The sequence below is a fragment of the Gopherus evgoodei genome, chromosome 15 (assembly GCF_007399415.2).
Source record: "Gopherus evgoodei ecotype Sinaloan lineage chromosome 15, rGopEvg1_v1.p, whole genome shotgun sequence".
Taxonomy (NCBI): Eukaryota; Metazoa; Chordata; order Testudines; family Testudinidae; genus Gopherus; species Gopherus evgoodei.
The window spans coordinates 25976327-25999115 of NC_044336.1; the positions used below are offsets into that span (position 1 = coordinate 25976327).

Sequence of the window (22789 nt, forward strand, 5' to 3'; positions counted from 1 at the left end):
TTTTCTTGTCTTACTGCTGCATAAAAGATTAAACAAGGTAAAGTTTAGCATGCCTGCTAAGATACATGAGAAACTTTCCAGTCTTCCAGTTATAGTCATCATGGGTGGTGCTTGTAACACTCGACATTTCAGTGAATGTCCCTTTAACTACTCTCAACCTTTGCAAATAATGCTTGACCATGGAAACTTGTTCACTAGTTTATTGAAATTAAAAAAGATTTATAAAACTGAAGATGGACGTTTGAAAGGACTTTACATAAAGCAACAGTTGCTAACAAACAGATTATGCACACCTATAATACAGATGTGGGTTTCCCAGACTCATCGTACATGTATTTGATACCAACCCCAAAAAATAATCCTATAAAAATTGCTTCAAAGCCCCTTTTGCATTGCAATAGTGCAGCAAACCACAAGTAAACAATTTCCTGTTAACCTGTTATTTCAAATATAGACTGAAAAGGCAACAGGCGTTTTGTGCAATTTCATTTTAACAAACTTTAAGTTGAAATATCAAATCTACACAGTGCTGTCCCTTCACAGAAGGCAAGGAACTGCTGGTTCATCATGTAGGTGGGCGTCCACGGTTCTGTAAGCTGTGAAAGTGTGCCTCCTTCAGGATCTGGTTGATGTGGAAGTAAGGACCTTGACTTAGTGCAGACTGCTCATGGAAGGATGGGGGGGTGATAGGACTGGATGCTGCAATTATCTGGTTTAAGCTGGTTTCTGGACCACTTCCTCTGTCAGGGCTGTTGATGCTACTGCTACTGCAACTGCTGCTGCTATCACTGCTGGAGGACTATGAAACAAAGAGAAGGGTAACAGGAAGGTACAGTTACATTTTTCACCTATACATATTTACACAGCTTGATTAAGACATTTTTGTTCTTGTTATCTCCCTCCTACAGAGTTTCATGGGGCACACACAGTCCCATGAACAAGTCAGGAAGTAAATACACTGAATGCCAAGAAGGCACATTCAGTTGCTTTAGTGACTGTCAGACCAATGAGAAATTTCAGGAAGCCCAGGTGATGTGCAACTGTGCCCACTAGCCACTAGGGCTGTTTGACCCAACTTACTGGAAAACCACAGGTTAACAGTTCTTTAATAGGTGCTCAGACTTCGCAACTGCATTTTAATAAGAATTTTTGCTAAGAACTGGAAAAGCAAGAATGAGATTTTAGTAAATTTCATGTGTCTTTAGAGCTAGGTGAAAAGTTTCATAAAATTCCCCTTTCCCAAAATTTGGTTTGAAACAAGTTCAGAAAAGCTATGCATTTCACGTGAAGTGAAACATGCAAAGTGACATGAGACTTGAAAAAATTAATGCAACAGGGTACTTGGTATACTTGCAGCACATTTCCACTATGTAATTACAAGTTAGATTTCAGTCCTGGTTCTTAGTTTTCCTGCAACATAATGCACTTCTCACTGCCGTGAGAAACAGTTACCCAGATATCTATGTGTTAGCCTCAAGGCTACTAAGCAGCAAGCCACTAATTCACTTTCACATGCAGAAAGTAAGACAGAACTCATGATTTGGTTTGCATAAGAGGCCAGTGTTTTTCTTTAACCAGATTAAAATGTGTATACGCTTTTAATGGTCATGACACCAATAAACTTGTCAGTTTTCCACACAAAGCGTATTTTCTGTGTTTCAAGAGACATCAAGTGGTTTAGGCTAAACAAGTTTTAAGGGCAGCCAATATTTTCATGGATTTGCTTTAGTTGCAGTTAAACAGTTTCCTGTTTTGTTATGCTCGTGCACTGTTCATAATGCTTGAGAAGCAGAAAGTGAAAATATCTAAATTTGTCATCCACTGTGCATTAAAAAAAACTTAGGTGAGCATTATAAATAGAGTAGACTTTAAATATTCTTTAATCTAAAAAGTACTGTTAGTAAATTTTAAAAAATTAACATTTGTAAAGTTTTCTTTTGCCTGGAAGTGTCCCTTTATCTTGGCATACTGTACTTTGGCCAAAAGGAAGAGAAATGTTGGCAAATATCTACATATCCCTGTAACAAGTCCATCTTGTCCCTCTACCCTTAGTTTGATTATAAGGCCACTACAGATTTTGGTATGAAGTACCATCATACAACTAATGTTTGTACTGTATAAATCAAGATTCAGCAGCCATTATATATATATACACACTTTTTTTTGGTGGTGTACCATTTCTTTAGAACCATCAGCAGCAATTTTAAGTCAAGTCCAATAAGATACACCTTTACCCAGATATAACGCGACCCAATATAACATTCATTCAGATATAACATGGTAAAGCAGCGCTCGGGGGGGGGGGGGCGGCAGGGCTGCACGCTCCAGCAGATCAAAGCAAGTTCAATATAACACGGTTTCACCTATAACGTGGTAAGATTTTTTGGCTACCGAGAACAGCATTATATCGGGATAGAGGTTTACATTTAGGGCTTGTCTACATCAGAAAGTTGCAGCGCTGGTGAGGGAGTTACAGCGCTGCAACTTTGAAGGTGTACACATCTGCAGGGCATCACCAGCGCTGCAACTCCCTGTTTGCAGCGCTGGCCGTACTCCCGTTTTGTCTCGGGTGTAGAGGATCCAGCGCTGGTGATCCAGCGCTGGTAATCCAATGTAGACAGTTACCAGCGCTTTTCTTGACCTCCGTGGAAGGAGGAAGCCTCTGGTAATCAAGCTGGTTTCCTTTCCCGGTTTGCTCTCTCGGTCCCGGAGCCACCCAGCAAACCGCAGGGAAGGAGACCTGCTTGCTCGGGGTTCCGGGACCGAGAGAGCAAACCGGGAACGCCGCGGTTTGCTCTCTCGGTCCCGGAGCCAGCCAGCAAACCGCAGGGAAGGAGACCTGCTTGCTCGGGTTCCGGGACCGAGAGAGCAAACCGGGAAAGGAAACCAGCTTCGCCGCGGTTTGCTCTCTCGGTCCCGGAACCCCGAGCAAGCAGGTCTCCTTCCCTGCGGTTTGCTGGCTGGCTTCGGGACCGAGAGAGCAAACCGCGGCGTTCCCGGTTTGCTCTCTCGGTCCCGGAACCCCGAGCAAGCAGGTCTCCTTCCCTGCGGTTTGCTGGCTGGCTCCGGGACCGAGAGAGCAAACCGCGGCGTTCCCGGTTTGCTCTCTCGGTCCCGGAACCCCGAGCAAGCAGGTCTCCTTCCCTGCGGTTTGCTGGCTGGCTCCGGGACCGAGAGAGCAAACCGCGGCGTTCCCGGTTTGCTCTCTCGGTCCCGGAACCCCGAGCAAGCAGGTCTCCTTCCCTGCGGTTTGCTGGCTGGCTCCGGGACCGAGAGAGCAAACCGCGGGGAAGCTGGTTTCCTTTCCCGGTTTGCTCTCTCCTCCCGGAACCCCCCTTGAAGCCGCCCAACAGCGCTGCAGTGTGGCCACATCTAACACCACTTGCAGCGCTGGTTGCTGTAAGTGTGGCCACTCTGCAGCGCTGGCCCTATACAGCTGTACTAATACAGCTGTAACAACCAGCGCTGCAAAATTTTAGATGTAGACATGGCCTTAGTGTGTGTTTGTACTCAAGGAGATACAACCTTGAAAAAGAATCTACTACTGAAGAACAGTACACACTGTAGGGTTTACTCCAAGATCTGGAGCAGTGCTTGCTCACAAATCTCAGACTGCAACAGAAGCCACTTACATAATCAGCCAGAATTATCCAGGCTCATCAGGTCACTATATAAATGAGTATTTGACAATGGACTATGACACCAGACTATAAAATCAGAGTGCATAACATTGATTTATACAATAGGTTATAACGATTCCACCAGAACAGCAGCGAATTCCACTTTGTTTTTTAGCCCAACTATAAATAGAAAAGCAAAAAAACAGCTGAGGCTGACAGAATTGTTGAGTCTGGATTATGGGCATTTGAAATCAGTGCAAGAGCACGGAGTGTTAGAATTAACCAGGTCAACTAAAAAGAAAGATTTCAATCTTACTCTGTTAAGAATGCAATGATCAGTCAATGTTGTACGAGCGATTAGCTATTTTTTCTACAGGTATAATACAGAGGTTACACAAGAAGGAGGTGCAGTGGTCACTAATCCACATTTGCTAAATCACCTTATTTTTCATTAATGCATAAAAATAAACTGCACTTTTACACTCAGCAAGTTACAGCAGCCTTGGAGAGAAACCCACCGCACAGGACACTTTGTTTTCTTTTAGTCTGCTTTCCTTACAGTTTTTCGTTACAGGCACCTTCTGAAAATCAAGGTAAAAACTATGATCAGTACTTAGTAATAATCAATATTTAAATTTCAAGTCTTAACAGAACACAATTTTTAGGGCCATCGGTACTGACTGAAGATGGTTTCCAGTATCTAAAAGCATTCTAATTTTAACTGTTAGGTGAAAATACGGCAGAGCATGTGTCCTGGGACGTGTTTCCTACTTCTAAGGCTGTTGACAGGTCTCTCCAGTCATCATATCATTCTCCATTTCTTTCTTTTTTTTTAAATCAGATACAAAAAACTCACTAGAATGTGAAGCTCTTTGTTGCCCAAATCATATTGAATACATACCTTGTGATCAGGTTGTTGTAAATCACTTTCTTTATATACAGGACCATAATTAGGCAAATAACATCCCTTATAAGATCATTGCTAAAATCATAATTATCTACACAACAATAGATGGCTACCAAATGCAAGATCAAGGAGAAGTATCTAGAGAAGGGTTACAAACATCTGCAATATTAAAGGGCATCTTCAAAATTCCTCTTATATCTACCCCACTTGATATATCAATACATATACCAAGTAGTTGTAATGCTTCAGTTTGGCAACAATTATAGAACAGAACTCGAACACAAATGATCAGTTAAGTGTTTCAGCTTACTTTGCCGTTCTGTAATGGAGTGCCAAGCAATGCCTGAATCACAGAAACTGAAGCATACAGCCATTTAGACCAGCATTTTTCAAATGTGGACACTGTGGCCGCATATGGCCACAAGGAGCTTTTCATGCAGCCACAGCCTCCTAGGTGATGAGCAGTGGCCCTCCAGGGCCACTAGCAGGGGTTGGGCCCTACCCCTCTCTGGGGCCACAAACGTCAGAAGAACAAGCAGCCAGTGTGAGCTCCCCACCTTCCCGGGGGTGGTGGGGGTTGGCCTTCAGCCTCAGGGGCTTCAGGCTCTGGCCCTAGGCTCTTGCCTCCACCACACACACACACCATTGCCTGCGGCCACAGGTGTGGGCCCCCGAGTCCATCCATCCCCAATGCCCCCAGCCTCCTCTGTGTTCTCCAGCTCCTGGTTTCGGCCCTGCACTGTTCCCCAGATGTGGAAGGCTCACACCCCGTGTGGGCTCACACCCCTGCCCCACCTCCTCAGCCCCCACGGCGTCCTCTGGCCCCCAGATCACAGGCCCATCCCCTGCTGCCTCCCTACCCATCTCCCCATCCATGGCTTAATTTGTCCCCTGGCTTGCCAGGGTCCAGTAAGTCAGTTATGAAAAGTGATATTTGTATGTTTGTTAATATCACTTCTCACAGAAACAGACTTACTAGCTAGCTAGTCTAAAAACGCAAAAGAAACAACAAAGACAAGAACATGCAAACACACCTTATTTGTTTCTATTCTGTTTAAGTCCAGTAAAGCATGGTTCTCAACCCAGGATACATGTACCACTGGCGGTACACAGAGGTCTTCCAGGGGGTACCTCAACTCGACTAGATACTTGCTTAGTTTTACAACAGGCTACATTAAAAGCACTAGCAAAGTCAGTACAAACTAAAATTTCAGACAGACCATGACTTGTTTATACTGCTCTACATATTATACACTGAAAGTACAATATTTATATTCCAATTGACTTATTTTATAATTATACGGTAAAAATGAGAAAGCATTTTTTCAGTAACTGTGTGCTGTGACACGCTTGTATTTTATGTCTGATTTTGTAAGCAAGTAGTATAAATGGAGGTGAAACTTGGGGATTAGCAAGACAAATCAGACTCCTGAAAGGGGTGCAGTAGTCTGGAAAGGTTGAAAGCCACTGCAGTAAAGAAGAGACAAATGGTACATTATTTTTAGTGAGTCTGCAAAAAAAACCCTACATCAGGAGTCGTCAACCTTTGGCACGCAGCTCGCCAGGGTAAGCACCCGGCAGGCTGGGCTGGTTTGTTTACCTGCCGCATCCGCAGGTTCGGCCGATCGCGGCTCCCACTGGCCATGGTTCACCATCCCAGGCCAATGGGGGAGGTGGGAAGTGGCATGGGCCGAGGGATGCCAGAGGTATGCCCTGCCCTAAATAAATAAATTACAATGATTTGGACAGGTATATGCACATATTTGTTTTTCCTAAAGTATTTTAGGAAAAATTGTTGGGGGTCATCAGCAAGAATTGGTGGCCGCACTCCGAGACCACCAAAATTTTTGTTGTGAGAATCCCTGGTTTAGACCATCAGAGTCTTCTGAGATAAGTTTGGGAGTAGGACTAAGTAAATCATTTTGGGATCGGAATTACGAGCTGCAGATACCACAGTAACATTTGTGGGAACTAGCCTAGCTAAGGTGCTTGGCAGAACCATGTTCAGATTCTCAGAGCAGTACCAAAAATAAATAAATAAATCACATAGCAGTAACCCACTCAGTTGACGGAGGAGTATTTCTAAAATCCAGGGTGTCCTGTCCTCAGCCTGACTAACCAATGATAAGACCACCGTCAGGAAATGGGGTTAACGAAGAAAAAGATTATTCAGGAAGCATAAGTCAGCCAAAATAATGAAGATCCCCATTCTTCCTCAGGAGAAAAAAGTTCTTAGTACTGCTGAGAGCTGCTGGAAGTGGCACAGGCTGAGGGACATACTGGTCACCACTTCCAGCAGCTCCCATTGCCCTGCAGCGGCGAACCGCGGCCAGTGGGAGCCGCGATCGGCCGGACCTGTGGACAGGGCAGGTAAACAAACAGGGCCTGACCCACCAGGGGCTTTCCCTACACAAGCAGCAGCCCCGGTTTGAGAACTGTAGGTACAGTCAAATAGATAAGATTTTCAAACTGAAAACATCCCTTTAAGTAAATCAAGCTCTGCATGATGATTGGAAGACAGAAGTTAGCTGTGTCTTCAAACTGAAGGCAGGAGAGAAGAAGTCAGAATTACTTAGTTGCAATTTCACTTAAATACTTTGAGTGCATGCACTCAGAGGAAATGCACTCCCCTACCCTCCATTCTTACCAAGTTTAGAGGTAGAACACCCCTCTGCCCCAAATTCACCAGCCTGGAACTGTTCTGAAATTCTATCAAGCAGAGGCTGCCTTGTTTTCATGGTGATTTGTCAGTTACAAAGCAGAGATGTTACATATGGTCAGCACCCTCAAAGCGATACAAATTAGAAGTATGTTCATGCACCATAAGCAGAAGATTCAATTTCACAACTTGGCATGGGAAGTCTTTAGAGAGATACTGGAATAACAATCTAATTTCATGGCATGCTTGATTCAGTGATCTAAAAATCTTTGTGAGACCAGAAGAAAGGGACAGAAAAGCCTGAAAATTAGGCTCTTGCATAAACTGCATGCATCAGTGACAGAAATTGTGATGTTTAATTCATATGGGCAGAGGTATTTTTAACTCTACTGCCAAAGCTGAAGTTGCCATTTCACACAAACACCTGCATTGCACTATTAGATTCAACAGTTTGATTTCACTGGAATGGCAGGTAGAGAATCCACTCAAGGCTCATGCCTACGCTGTCTGTTTGCAGACAATTCTTAGAATCATAGCAGTTAGCGATAGCAAAGCTTTATTCCGTCATCTACTCTCTCCCTCTGCATGTATACTACAAGATTATTCCCATCTATGTTTTTTACTGCTTTGTCCAGTCTAATGTAAAGTGTTTATATGACAAGCAAAGGTGCTTCAGCCACTCAATTATCCCTCCCCCCAATATTTTTAATTTCATTGTTCCTAGTTCGAACCCTTGCTACGCACTAAATTCTTCCTGCTCTCTCCACAAAGTTTGGTTCACCCGTAGCTGCTTGACACCCCCAGAGAGATGTTTCTATTGGATAAGTGATTCAAGGTCAAATGGAAAGCAGATGTTTCGTGTACTGCTGTTATACCCAAGAACCAAAGGGCAACCTCATCCCAGGAAGTCTTACTTCCAGAGAAAAGATAATCAAAGAAGCCACGGGTTTTCAGATGAACAGCTTGATTGCAGGGAAAAAGTTTAACAAAGTCATGGTCTGTCACACCAACCACTCCTTTAAGCAGCAAGACTTGTCCATCAGTTTAAAATTAAATAGTTTAGAACTATGACAATAAAATAAAGAGTATTTTGCTTAAAATAATGTAGCACATAACTTTTTGTATGGCCAAAATACAGTGCCAAGGCTAACAGCTTATACTAATTGAAATGTGTACCAAGCCTCTTTTTTGCCATGACAAACAGTGGGCTTAATAATAAGTGGTCTACACACACAAAAACCCCACAACATTGAACACATTCAGAAAACCATCTTATTACCATCCCAAACATGAGAGAGTCTGCTTCCTTTGCACATCTTTCCCTGTCCATTTGCAGTAGAAAATTACTGCAATTCAGAAACACGTATACTAAGTTCTCAATGTCAACGTATACAATGTTTTAGGCAGCACTGGACACTAGTAGCACAGTTTGGGAATAGACCGTGGAAATTAGTCTCAAAGCTAGAAAGAGAGTCCTTTGCCCTTGCATAGCACCTTCTTTGTGCGGATCTCAAAGTGCTGTGAAAGCAGCTAATTTAGGGTGTGATCCAATACCCACTGAAATCAATGAAAGCCTTTCCATCGACTTCAATGGGCATTGTGACCTCAATAGTCATACAACCCCTGTGAGTTAGGCAACTATTAACAATGTTTTACTGATGGGGAAAACTGAGGAACAGAAAGGTTGAGAGGTTACCCAATGTCACACAGAACACACACAGCAGAGGTAGGAGGAGAATCCAGCAAGCTAAAGTCCAAGTCCCATATCAACCCCTAAACTCTCTCAAAAAACTGAAATACTTGGCATCAATATAGTGCTTTGCACACATTAAATGAGCACTACTGCCTACTAAGAGCACTGTGTACCACAACACTTACTGGGCTCACAGAACCATTAGCATAGGGAAGAGTGCTCATTAGTTCTATCACTTCTCAATCATTTGTTACTAACAAGTATTTAAAAAAGAGAAAAGGCTGAATTCGTAAGTAATGTTCTTGTTACTGAATCCTTCCATTTGTCGTCTTCCCGATTCTGTTACATCTGATTTCAGACTGTAAACTCTCTGGGGGCAGAAATGTCTCTTTTCTAGTTGTAAAGTACTTAGCATACTTTGAAAATATATTTCTGCACAGCATCCAATTAAAGTAAATTAGTAGTTATAAAACACAAAACCATTTAAATGAAAAATAGTCAAGTGCAATGGAAAACATGCTGATTTCCAAATTGTGTTAACAGAATTCAATACTTGAAGTGCAACTTTGTGCCAAGCCTCAGAATTTTATATACAAAATATGTAATAAAAAACTACTAAGTTTTACTTAGCTGTTCTCCATAAATGTGATTATACACATTGCAGTCATTATTCCAGCTTAGAAAAGTAAGTGAAATATGGAATCTAATTGGAAAACATTTCACCTCAGTATCCCAAGAGTCCTGAAGGACGGCATTTCTGGTACTACGCTTTGTCTGTGGGATGTGGCCATCTTCTTCACTGCCATTCCGTCTCCTCTTCCTAAAAGAAATTTATGGGAAAAGAGTAAAAAAAAAAAGTTAACAGCTCACTCACAATTTATATTACCTCATTCTGTAGTCAACCCCATGAATCTGTGACTGAACAAGCAGCAAAAACCACACACTATAACTACTTATTTGATTCCTCAAGAACCCAACAATTGCTTATGACTTTTCATATTTTGCCTCAACTGCTCACCACAGAGTACTGGGAAATACACCTCCCTCTCTATGTAACCAGCTGGAAGCTTTCAAGGCAATACAGGGGATTTGGATTCATCTTCTATTAAAATTAGAGAAAAATATGTTTAAATTCTCTAGACTGCTTTGAAAGTCTAAGCCATATATATAAGACACTTATCTAATACACAGACATTTCTAAAAAGTAAGCCAGGGATTTCTGAATGACATCTCACTAGAAGGAAAGCAGCAAGGAAAAGGATGGGGGTGACCAAGTTTTCAGTAGCTACCCAATTACATTCATCTTGCTTATACAGATCCTGCAGTTAGACACCCATGATGACTTGCTTTATTCTCTCAACTCTGACAGCATTTGACATTAAATAAAGTTCCTGGTCAACATTTCTTTAAACATTGAATGAAAGCATCCCAAGTGAGGCTTTGAAAAACACAACATTAAAGACCAGTCCTGTTAGTCTCTCACTGTTTGGGATGGTTTTGCCATCCTCTTATGACATCATTGTTGCTTCATATTATGAAGACATACCTCTTGGTTGCTGTTAGGTTATTTAACATTTTAGAGATGCTGTTATCTCTTTATAAATTGGCAAAACCTTAATACTAGTGGCACATAACCCTTTCACATCATTTTTACAATGATGGTCATCAGAATCAGAGCCCCAACATACTGGGTGTTGTACAATAGCTAAACAAAGCTATTCTAGCTTCTGGAAAACAATACACACCATATGATGGGCTTAAACAAAGCACTTATATTGGAATTTGTCTACAAAGACAGAATTAATATGAAAGCCAAGTTGTTATTTGGTCAGTGCCTTCTGGATAACAAAATAATAGTGCAGCATTATTTGTATTTTTGTGGCACGTGAGAACCCCCAGTAATGGGGCAGGAAGCCACTCTACTACATGTTGTGCAAACAGAACAGAGATAGAACGTAAACTCTTTGGGGCAGGGATTGCGTACAAGACAAGAGATAGATACAGATGAACTGACGTGCGTGTAAAAGGAAGCCATGGGAAAACACTGATCAGCATGATATGATGTGGTTTCAGCACACCAGCAGCCTAACTCTTGTCAAGTATTCTGTAGCAGGGTGGCAAAGGAAAGTTTTGAGGAGGGATCTGGAGGAGGATAATGAGGCTGCTTTATGGATGTTTATGGGGAACTCCTCCCAAATATGAGAGGCAGCATGGGAGAAAGGTGCTAACGTGTGATACAGACTGGCACTGAGAGCCAATCAGAGGTGGGAGTCGACATTATTATACTGAGAGAGGATAGGTAGAGTAGGACTGTAGTGCAGGGCCTTGAAAGTAAAGACAAGCAGCTTCTTTGATATGATCAAGAAGAGGGAGCCAGTTGAGGGATAAGAGAAGAAATACATGATCAAGGTGATGGGCTAGGAAAGTGATCTTCGTAGCACTATTCTGAAAGGATACGAGCAGGGGGCAGATTGCATTTGTCAAGGCCAGAGGAAAGGATGTTGCAGTCATTGAGATGCGAGAGAGGCTGAGAGCCTGGACAAGATTTTCAGCTGGTTAGATGGATACAAAAGACCACATCTTAGAGATGTTATGTGGAAGGAATCTGCAAGATTTAGACAGTCTTGATGTGAGGACCTAGAGAGAGGCCTGGGGCGAGGATGACAAACAGGTTACACGCAGGATGGTTTTGTTATCCATAGTGAGCAAGAAAGACATAGTGGAAAGGGCTAGGAGAAGGAGGAATGATTAAGAGCTGTTTCAGACATGTTGAGCTGATCACTAGACCTTCACTAGCTGTCAGAGGCTGTGTAATGGTAGCTTGCCCCCAGGCCCTGCTGTGAACTCCCCCACCCTTATGCTGCCCACATAGGTTATGTCTATATTGCAATCAGACCCCTGCAGCTGGCCTGTGTTAGCTGATTCAGACTCCTGGGGCTAAAAGGCTGTTTAATTGCTATGAAGACATTTAGCTTTGGGCTGGACCAAGTGAGGTGGGAGGGCCCCAGAACTCAGGATGAAGGCTGAGCCCTAGCACCTACACAGCAATTAAACAACTCCTTCATCTGAGCCCACAAGCCTGAGTCAGCTAGCACAGGCCTGCTGCAGGCTTCTTGTATCTGACTGCAATGTAGACATACCCTAGGTGGCCAGTGTAAGGGAAGGGGTGGGGGGAGTTCACAGCAGGGATTAGAGGTAGTGTCAGTGGTGGACCAAGACCACATAAGGGGACAGGAACCAACAGCAGTGTAAGGGCACAGTCTCTCAATGTGCCCCCTCCCCATTGCCATGATATCATCAGCTCTTCCCTCCCCTATACAGTCCTTCTTCCCCTATGGGCTGCTCAGAGACCCCCCCCTTAGAACCTTCCCCCAGCCCCTCCCCCATGCAGTCCTTCCCCCCCCTCCCACACTGCTCAGGGAGCACCCCCATCCCCTCCCCTCCCTCCCCCTCACACCGCCCAGGGAGCTCCGCCTCCCCCTCACAGTCCTTCCCCCCCTCGCACTGCTCAGGGACCCCCCCTTGGAGCCTCCCCCATGCAGTCCTGCCCCCCTCACACTGCCCAGGGAGACCCCCCCTTAGAAGCTTCCCCCAGGGCCTCCCCCACACAGTCCCTTCCCCCCCTCGCACTGCTCAGGGACCCCTCCTTGGAGCCTCCCCCATGCAGTCCTACCCCCCGCCACACTGCTCAGGGAGCACCCCCATCCCCTCCCTCACACTGCCCAGGGAGCTCCGCCTCCCCCTCACAGTCCTTCCCCTCCTCGCACTGCTCAGGGACCCCCCCCTTAGAGCCTCCCTCATGCAGTCCTGCCCCCCTCACACTGCCCAGGGAGACCCCCCCTTAGAAGCTTCCCCCAGGGCCTCCCCCACACAGTCCCTTTCCCCCCTTGCCCTGCCCAGGGACCCCCCCCTTGGAACCTTCCCCCAGCGCCTCCCCCATACAGTCCCTTCCCCCTCACACTGCCCAGGGAGCCCCCCCTTGGACCCTTCCCCCAGCGCCTCCCCCATACAGTCCCTTCCCCCTCGCGCTGCCCAGGGACCCACCCCCCTTGGAACCTTCCCCCAGCCCCTCCCCCATACAGTCCCTTCCCCCCTTCACACTGCCCAGGGAGCCCCCCCTTGGAACCTTCCCCCAGCCCCTCCCCCATACAGCCCCTTCCCCCCCTTCGCACTGCCCAGGGAGCCCCCCCTTGGACCCTTCCCCCAGCCCCTCCCCCATACAGCCCCTTCCCCCCTTCGCACTGCCCAGGGAGCCCCCCCTTGGACCCTTCCCCAGCCCCTCCCCCATACAGTCCCTTCCCCCCTTCGCACTGCCCAGGGACCCCCCCCTTGGACCCTTCCCCAGCCCCTCCCCCATACAGCCCCTTCCCCCTCGCGCTGCCCAGGGAGCTCCCCCTTGGACCCTCCCCCATACAGTCCCTTCCCCCTCGCGCTGCCCAGGGACCCCCCCTTGGACCCTTCCCCAGCCCCTCCCCCATACAGTCTCTTCCCCCCTTCGCACTGCCCAGGGAGCCCCCCCTTGGAACCTTCCCCCAGCCCCTCCCCCATAGTCTCTTCCCCCCTTCGCACTGCCCAGGGAGCCCCCCCTTGGAACCTTCCCCCAGCCTCCCCCATACAGTCCCTTCCCCCTCGCGCTGCCCAGGGAGCCCCCCCTTGGACCCTTCCCCAGCCCCTCCCCCATACAGTCCCTTCCCCCCTTCGCGCTGCCCAGGGAGCCCCTCCTCGGACCCTTCCCCAGCCCCTCCCCCATACAGCCCCTTCCCCCTCGCTCACCTCTGTCGCGCTCCCCGCTCGCTCGGCAGCGGCTGCCGGCAGCTCATGGCGGGGCTCTGGGGGGCTGGGCTCAGAGGCGGCGGGTGTCTCCGGCCGAAGCCCAGACCACGACCCCGTTGCCAAGACTAAGCCCCGGGCCTCCTCAGCTCTCACAGCCGCTTCCGGCGTCTCCGCCTCCTACGCAGGCGCACTAGCCATACCCAACCCCCTTCTCCCCCGCCCGGCTTTCCTCTGCGCAGGCGCACTGCCCACAGCCGGCTCTCTTGAGTCCTCCCCGCAGGCGCACTGTCTCATCCTCTTGGCACTACCCTGTCTGCGCAGGCGCGAGCACCTGCACTCTCCCCTCCTGCGTGGACGCACTGACCACGCCCCCACTTCTTACGCAGTATTTCCGTATTGCGCATGCGCATTGTCTACGTGCTGCTTTTATGCGCATGACTAAAGGCCATCTACCTACCTGGTGCTCATGCGTATTCACCACAGCTGGTTCCTGAGGCTTCTGCGCATGCGCTTCACCTCCACCTAGACGGGTAGGTGACGACTGTCTTGCCTGTCCGGAAATGTTATATTTATTGAATCGTTGATGAGCATTCCGGGCGGGAATCTGGCTCCTCACAGGGAATCAGCCAGGCTGGTACAGTAGCACAGCGTCAGAAAATGGCATTTAGTATCAGGCAGGGATGACGTCACCCCGCGGAGGGATCAGCACAGCCGCGGAATGGGGCGGCAGGTCAATGTCTATGAGGTCCTCGCAGGGCTTGTGCTGGGTCCGCTGTCAACAACAGCTTTATTGAGACCCTCAGGCAAACAGCCCCCCATGGGCCCCTGTCAACAACAGCTTTATTGACAGCTTCTGTGCAAACAGCCCCCCCTCCCATGGGCCCCCCTCAACAACAGCTTTATTGACACCCTCAGGCAAACAGCCCCCCATGGGCCCCTGTCAACAACAGCTTTATTGACAGCTTCTGTGCAAACAGCCCCCCCTCCCATGGGCCCCCCTCAACAACAGCTTTATTGACACCCACAGGCAAACAGCCCCCCATGGGCCCCTGTCAACAACAGCTTTATTGACAGCTTCTGTGCAAACAGCCCCCCCTCCCATGGGCCCCCCTCAACAACAGCTTTATTGACAGCTTCTGTGCAAACAGCCCCCCCTCCCATGGGCCCCCCTCAACAACAGCTTTATTGACACCCACAGGCAAACAGCCCCCCATGGGCCCCTGTCAACAACAGCTTTATTGACACCCACAGGCAAACAGCCTCTCCCCTCGTGGCTCAGGGTCTCCCTTTAACATCAGTGTTATTAACAGGCCTAAGGGTCATCTGTCTCCAATGGTTTTATTCTGTTTCTTTTAGAGGTTCCTACTGGTGCCCATCACCCTCACCTCTGAGCATCTCCCATGTGAGATTTGAGACTGGCAAATGAGATAACAGCAAGAGGCTGCAGGGGTAGATATTGTCACTACTCTTCCCTGGGGAGGGACTCAAATCAGGGATACGGTCCTGCCTCCCCTTCTTGTCCTATTTTTTCACACTGAAAAGCCGGTCGCTACCAGAAGGCTTAGGTTCAGCAGCAGCTTTCAGAGTTACTCAACTCATGATTGTATCACATGTTGTGGTATTTTGTTGTTTTGCTTAAAGCCCCAGCTCCTGAAATCATGATACTCTCAGCTTTCATTTAAAACAAAAATATGTTTCTAGCTCTCTCTGTTGCAGAGAGAAGCTGGAATCCCCCCCAGCTCAAAACCCAGAAGGGAAATTAAAAAAAAAATCAACCACCCACCCCAACCCCCACAATATATTCTTTTTAAAATCTCATATGATTTTTAGGTCAATCTCATAATGTGTGGGGGGAGGGGTTTGGAGGGGCTCAAGATTTTTGAGCTCTTGTGGTTTCCTTTGTAACACTGATGCTGCTAGCATCACAACACAGTCGGAACTAGCCCCTTGTTTCTGTCATGTCATGTGACAGGGTCAAGCAAGCTTCAACAAGAGCTTTATTAACACCACCACCTAAGACTGAGCAGAGCACCTCTCAGAGCCCGAGGAAGAGGCTAGAGCAGCCAGCCACCACTCTAGTAGGGCTCGTGTTTCTCCTATGAAATGCTATTGCTTGCTGTAGCCTAAAGGCTCCTGGAGAGGGAGGTGGCTGGAACTAAAGCTGCCCCCATATGCCACATCCCCCTGTGACCCCACTGAGCAGGTAGGAATGGGAGCAGCTGGTCCTGCTGCAGGAGGAGGTGGGATATTATTGGAGCAGGGAGCTGCTTTCGCAGGCATGTAAGGGGAGGGAGAGAGCTCAGGCAGGAAGTTGTGTACTGCTCTCAGAGCAACTGTCACTGTGATAGAAGGCTGGAGAAGGGAGGTGTTCTTTTATTTTCACATCTGGCTCACAGACAGAGCAGGAGCAATTGAGCCCCGCTTTCTTCTCCCCACTGCTCCCAGTGTGTTTATTATTGCAGGGGGCTTAGGAGTCAGGCAAACGTTGCTGCTTTTTTACTTTGAGGTTTTGTGCCTCTAACTGCTCGAGGAGGGCAAACAACACTTCAGCAGGAGCCCTCGATCATTGCAAAACTCAATCTCCTTCCACCAGGGTTGAGGGGTTTGTTTTTTTTAGAAGGTGCAGTAATGGCAGCATGAATGAGTTATCCTGCTCAGGGACCCCTACCATCAAAAGTGCAAAGCTCACCCATAGCTGAGGGAAGGATCAATCATTCAAGGTTTAATGCAGGATGTAGGCAAGATCTGTGCCTAATTAAGGACATGTTTTATGCATGTGACCCCAGCAAGTTATATTTCTATACGAGTCTTGCAATTTTGGCCAGTCTAGTGCTTTCTCTACCTTTGTACCTCAATCTCATGCAGCCACTGTCTTATTTTTACTTGGGAGTGTTTTTTCCCCTTAACGGTGTGTGTTTTTTCTTTCTACTTACCTTGTCATACTAGACAACAGGATAAAATGTAACTTCCTCGTGCTAACTAGTCCCTGCTACTGGCCTCATTTCCACTCCTGCCTACCTTTCCTGGGCAGCATCTCACTAGAATTCCTATCACAGAATCTCGTCTTCCGATGACACATGCTAGTAGATAATGCTTTTTATTTTCCTTTCCAGACAGAAAGATGGCAGGTGCCCCCCCAGGAATGGAACTGTGCCCCTATTGTAGGAAGCCATTTAAGCGACTGAAATCCCACTTGCCACACTGTAAGATGGCAGGAGACACGAAAACTTCTTTTGACTTAGGCAAGGTGGCCTCTCTTGACTTGAAAGCGTCTCAGACCAAGCCAGTTAGACTCTTGGCCACTGAGAAGAAAAGAGGACAAAGCAAAGAGAAGATCACAACCCCAGACAATAGCTCAGAAAGAGAAAGTAAGAAAAAATCCCTTGACACAATAGGGAACAAAGTAGAAAGCAAATTAAACCCCTTACAAATAGGGGGTACTGCTGGATCAGAAATAGTCAGCAACTTGCCTGCAGAAAAGCCAGGTAAAAATACAAAGCAGCAAATTAAACTGACTTCTGAAAAGACACACAGAGATGAAGGAATGACAGTAGTTCAGGAAGAGGCCAGAATGCACATGAATGCAGCAGAGGAGAGGACTTCAAAAGCAAAGCATGCAAAGCAGTTACCCACCAAACAGAAAAGCAGAAGTAAAAATACTTCTCATGATGAGAATTCAGCACCTGGTGGCATTTTGGAGCTTTCTCCTTTGAATAAGGATGGAAAATCTGCTTCAAAGTTTCCTTTGAATGACCCAATAAGATCTGCAAAACAGAAACAAAGGAAGGTAGGGTCTTCAGCACAGGAGGTGGCTGGTTCTCTGGATTTACCCGCTTGTGATCTTGAAAGTATTCCCAGGGCGGCTCTTGAGGGAGTGAAAATAGTTATTGAGAAACACCGTGTCAAAGTGCTAAGAGGTAGGAATGAATCCAAAATTCAGGGCACTCTGGCAGACAGTGCTACCACAAGTAATTGTACGACCCAGGGATGCTATCTGGAAATGCGGACTCCAGACTGCTCTGAAAACCATGCAGACACAGTCCAGTCTGACCACCGGAAGAATGTGAACATTACGGGAGCCATGAACACAAATGCTTTTAGCCTGGAGGTTGCAGAAAGTAATTCCTTGAGTGGAGAGCGAGAAAAAGGCAATCGTTTAACTGCAACTGGAATGCACGAACTCAGCGATCCCGGGAAGGCTGACTGCGGAAAGAGCCCTTGTGGCCTCGTTCTGCTGGACAGAGAGGCTAAAAGTGAGACAGAAGAGAAGCAGTTTTACTTAAATGGTGATGTGAATTCTAAGGCCCCTTTCTCTGCTTCCCTCGCTGAGAAGCCCCACCAGTCAGTGAGAGAGACGCTCAGAGGAGCCAGTGAAGGAATAGCCAGAAACTACCTATCCTGTGCGCAACAGCTTCTGGTGGATGAAAAGCAGATTGCCTTACTTTCTGAGTCCGTTCTGAATACAGGGAGAAGAGACCGCGAACTGGCTTGGAAACAACACTTGTGCTACACCTCTGAAAACCAGCCTCCTTGTCTGTTCCAGTCTTCTGGCAGGAACATACAGGCGAGATCCATTGGACTGGAGTGGTTTCCAGAATTGTATCCTAATTATCAGAGGCTGAGCATGTTTCCAGGGAGACCTCTCCAGGGGGATGTGGAGATCAGGATGAAGAAGATAGGGCCTGGTTTCTTGGAAGGACCGCAAGGTAAAAGGAGGCTTTCAATCATCACTTTTGAGATGTACTGCAGAGCGACCACTGATGGGCTACATCCATTATATAAAATCCGGATTTGGGGAGGGGGCTTATTGGGTGACTGTTCTTTAAGCGAGCACTCATTTATGAGGTGTCACATGGGACCGTAACTGCATTCATTAGGAATAGCATGGCTTTCCATGGAAAAGCAATGTTGCTTCCCTCAACCTGGGCATTGTTTTTCCTAGACAAGAGACACCTCAGTGCAGTATAAGATCTCTCCAGTCCAGGGGGAAGGGTTGTATGTTTTTCCTCCCCAAAAGTGGCAGGGAAAGCCCCACTGTTGGAATCATGTTGAACTATGCTAGAGAACAGTCCATGTGTAGAGTACAGTCTGCAGACCACGGCGTGTGTGAGCAAAATACCCAGCCCTGTTTTCCCACCTCCAACTTTTGTGACTCTGTTTTGTAGCTCCCCTCGTAGAAAGACGTCTGATGGATGTAAAGCTCAGGGAGCTGCCTGCCTGGCTGGCGGCTTGTGATTTCTCTCCAAAGGGACTGTTTGGAGCAGTGCAGAAAGGTGAGCCGGGATCGCTGGCTTCTCTTGTTTCTCACATCAACGTACTGCTCCAGACAAGGAGTTATTTGGCATGAGTTATCTTCCTGTAAAAGGAAGTGACTTGGTAGACTAATGTAATTTTAAAAGCCAAGTGGTTGGATCAATCAGCCCTAATTTGAGAAGAATAACAAAGCTGGCCCTGTGTTTCTATTTCAACAGCCTGGAGCAGTTACTACAACAAATACATCGACGTAAAGAAGAGTGGAGTTGCTGGGATCTCCATGCTGTTGGCTGGATATTGCATCCTCAGCTATGGCTGGAGATATGAGCATCTGAGTAAGGTTTTCTTCTTGGCGTTTGTCTCTTCCAAGCAAATCCTCCTTTCTTTTTAGAGCAAAAAAAAAAAATCTCTTCATTAGTCAAGTGATTTCAGGGTTATAAACACTAATATTGGAGCTTTCTGTCAGGGAACTGACTAGAGTTATCCATTATTTATGCATTGTAAAGCCTTCTGGAGGAAAGCAAAAGCTGACGTGGTGAACATTAGCCCAGGCTGGTTGGTGGCTTCATGCCCTGTGATTAATACCCTGCACAGCAGGAACCGGGCATGCTACAGAGGCAGTGGTCTCATTCCCCAGCTGGTGGAAGGGAATACTCTATGTTACTCAACTCGGAGAGAGCTGGTCTATGAAGGGAGTGATGGGCTCTGAAGAAAGTGATAACTATTCCTACCCTGTCCAGAAGGCTGGTGAATATAGTGCTGGCTTAGAGGGACTGAGAACATACTGCATTCCCTTCCCCCTTGGGAAACAAATCCTGCATGCTCTCCTGTTTCATTTAGTTTCTAGAGCAGGGCTTTCCTCACACTGCTGAATTTAAGCAACTTCCTATCATGCAACTGTTTTTGAGAGAGATGCTGTAGGACTCTGAGTTAAAGGTTAACGTTTGTAAAATGCTCTGAAGATGAAAAGTTTTACGTTATTTAGAAACGTAATTTCCAGCTGTCGTCCCCTTTCAGTCATACAGCTCTTGTCAAAAAGGCCAGTGCTATGCTGCATACATCACCATCGCAGCACCTTCCAGTGCTGCAGTGAGCAAGGCGACTACATGGCTGTCACATGCTTGTTCTCTCATTCTCTTCCCGGGGGAGAAGCACGTGCAGTGAAGCGTCTTGTTTTGGTAGGACAATGGAGGGCTTTAATGTACGCGTGGCTATGTATTTATGTTGGGGAAAGCACAAAAGTGTGCGTTGCACTTCTGCTTGGCACATACACAGATACATGGAAACATCTAACCAGTTGAGCTTGACGAGCAGCAATACTCTTATTATCTGACGCAGTGGGTATTCACCCACGAAAGTTCATGCTCCAAAACGTCTGTTAGTCTATAAGGTGCCACAGGATTCTTTGCTGCTTTTACAGATCCAGACTAACACAGCTACCCCTCTGATACTTGAATACTCTTATTGTTACTAGCTGGGTGTAAGTAGGATTTAAACCTCTTCATTCCTGCCACTGTGTTCTCTTCCCTTCCTCCTTGAACTGCTATGCCAGACAGCTGAAGCATGATAGAGTCAACCTGCAGGAGACATTTATGGTAAACCAAAAAGATCAGTTAAACCCCACTCCAATAAAGCAGCTTAGACATTTATGGTCCTTTGAATCTAGGAGGACTTTAAACGCTACCAGAGAAACATTACTATTTTTCACCAGGGGTAACATACTGTAGCATTAACTTTGTATTTCTTGCTCTGGAAAGAACAAGATCGCTGTCGCAGGTATCACTGAGGAAGGCACAAGGGCATTCAAGGACCAGAGACAGAAAATACTGAACTGCAGCATGAGAATCAGGCATGGATTGTACGAGCTGCATTCAAACACAACACAAGGGATTGCAGGACAGCTCTCTCATCTGTTATCTACTACATTAATTTATTGCTAAAGGGTATGCCTTTTATTTACCCTCCCATATCATGTACTATTAGTCAGAGGGGGTAGGGGCACATTCTGCATAGACTGACAGTTTCCTTAGAGCACTAGCAGAAAATTTGAGTTGATGGTTAGTATCTAAGCAGCAAGAACTGGATTATAGATCAAACCCCAATATCTACTGCTTTTAGCCCATATCAAATCTGAATCTGGTTCTGTATGCTCCAGGCCCATGAGAACGACTCATGGGGGATGGGGGGGGGGACTACAGGCTCTTGCTTCCCAGATGTTTTAAATTTGAATTGCAGGTTCTGGTTTGAATATTTGGCAGAGGGTCCTGGCCAATAAGAGGAAGAGCAGTAGTTTGGAGGGACTAGCTGCTCCCATCCCCCAACTCAATTGTAAAGCTAGGATGGTTCCAGGGGCCTGTTATGGCTGCTTGGAGGGAAGTATTATAACCCCTGGTCGCAGTCCACGCCCCACATCTCATTGATGCAGAGCAGCGTTAAGCAAGGCATGTTGTTTGTCACTGGGTTGTGTGAAAGTGTAAGGGAATAGGGTTAGGCCTGAACTTCACGCTCGGCAAAGCCTGGCTTGTTTAAGGATATGGATGTTGGCAAGTCAAGCGCTGTACAAGCTAAGACAGATCTGGGCTGGAGAGTTACAAACCGGTAGTTTGACAGCGTAGAAGTCAGGGTAGGAAAGAGCCATTCTCCACTTCACTTCACACACCCCGTGCAACACAGAGGTGGCATCCACACCACCCAGTCTCTCCTTTGTACACAACATGCTGGCCTGCTTCAGTAATGACCTTTAAAAAGGTACTAAAGCAAAGCACGAATAACATTAGCACTGCAGCATCCTAGTGCTGGCAGAGGACAAGCCATAGCATTCGTTATTTAGGCTGCCCTTGGGGTAGAACATCACCCTTCGAGAACAACCAAGAGCGAATGATTGGAATAGTGGTGATTCTAGCCTGCTTGAGCTGGCTAAAATTTTGTTTCCTCTCCAGGACAGAGAGGTTTTAAAAATGTAATGCAATCATGAGCGGTAGAAGAACTGTTGGCAAAAAGCTTTATTACAAATAAGTTACAGAAGCATTCAAAAAACTCCTCCTCTTTGGAAGCAGAACAAGAGTAAAACCACATTTCACCAAGAACTGTCCCCCTGCAATAAATCTCCTGTGTGTTTTTTAAACTCTGACTGTGTAGTGTGTGTTCTCTTAAAATGCAATACTTATCACGTCTTCCACGGGAGGCTTAATTTGCAAAGCAGCTAACAAGCCTTAACACCCCAATGTAGTGTTAGCCCCATTTTACAGATGGGGAAACTGAGGCGCACAGCTATTGAGTGACTTGCCCAAGGTCACATGTCAAGTCGGAGTCCATGATGAAACCCCGTTCTGGTACCCAGCCTGTACTCTAGCTACTCCAAACTATGGAAAAGTCAGCTTCTTTTTCAATTTCTTAGAAAAGCCTTTGACAGAAAGTTGCATGAGATTTTCAAGGGAGACCATCTCAGGTACATGGAGAGGGAATAACTTTGATTTTGCCTTGAGTACAAGGCATCCTGCTAAGTGCGATGAACTGTAGTTTAGAAGCCACTAGCTCCTCTTTCAACTTCACTCCGACTGAAACAGTTTCTTATTCCTCCACACACCAGTCTCCTGTCCTGAGTATTAACCAGAATCCAGACCGACTGTTCTACTGTGCCTTTTAAAAACTGTGTTTTAGTATTGCCATGATTATCAGTGTCTGACACACCAGTCTGAGATCTGAGCCCCCTGCCAACCCAGCAGCATGAGGTCAGAAAATAAACATCCAATTTACAGTTACATGAGAGCAACTGCATTTCCCCCTTCCTCTTCTCTCAGCAAAGAGCTGTAAAAAAAAACTGCATGGAGCAAGATGGCTCTGACTGGGCTCTACATTCAAAGAAATCAACTGCTCTGATTGGC

At 46.6% G+C, this 22789-nt stretch overlaps 2 protein-coding genes across 7 annotated transcripts; one reads left to right on the forward strand and one right to left on the reverse strand.

Moving 5' to 3' along the window:
- Positions 1–182: 182 nt before the first annotated feature.
- FAM104A (family with sequence similarity 104 member A) lies at positions 183–14328 on the reverse strand. 3 transcript variants are annotated; one of them, XM_030535049.1, is made up of 4 exons: positions 14110–14328; positions 9603–9699; positions 4139–4201; positions 183–799 (listed from the first exon to the last, which is right to left on the reverse strand). In XM_030535049.1, exons 1-4 carry the CDS (start codon positions 14118–14120, stop codon positions 566–568), a joined length of 405 nt encoding a protein of 134 aa, XP_030390909.1. In that variant the 5' UTR covers positions 14121–14328; the 3' UTR covers positions 183–565. The 3 variants fall into 3 exon arrangements, with proteins under 3 accessions (XP_030390909.1, XP_030390908.1, XP_030390910.1); XM_030535048.1 differs by lacking the exon at positions 14110–14328 and adding an exon at positions 13653–13850; XM_030535050.1 differs by lacking the exons at positions 4139–4201; positions 14110–14328 and adding an exon at positions 13653–13845.
- C15H17orf80 (chromosome 15 C17orf80 homolog) lies at positions 14095–22034 on the forward strand. 4 transcript variants are annotated; one of them, XM_030535044.1, is made up of 5 exons: positions 14095–14182; positions 16766–18358; positions 18818–18925; positions 19124–19240; positions 20663–22034. In XM_030535044.1, the coding sequence occupies exons 2-5, from the start codon at positions 16774–16776 to the stop codon at positions 20689–20691; spliced, it is 1839 nt and encodes a 612-aa protein (XP_030390904.1). In that variant the 5' UTR covers positions 14095–14182; positions 16766–16773; the 3' UTR covers positions 20692–22034. The 4 variants fall into 4 exon arrangements, with proteins under 4 accessions (XP_030390904.1, XP_030390903.1, XP_030390906.1 ...); XM_030535043.1 differs by lacking the exon at positions 14095–14182 and adding an exon at positions 15655–15855; XM_030535045.1 differs by lacking the exon at positions 14095–14182 and adding an exon at positions 15658–15730.
- Positions 22035–22789: the final 755 nt, after the last annotated feature.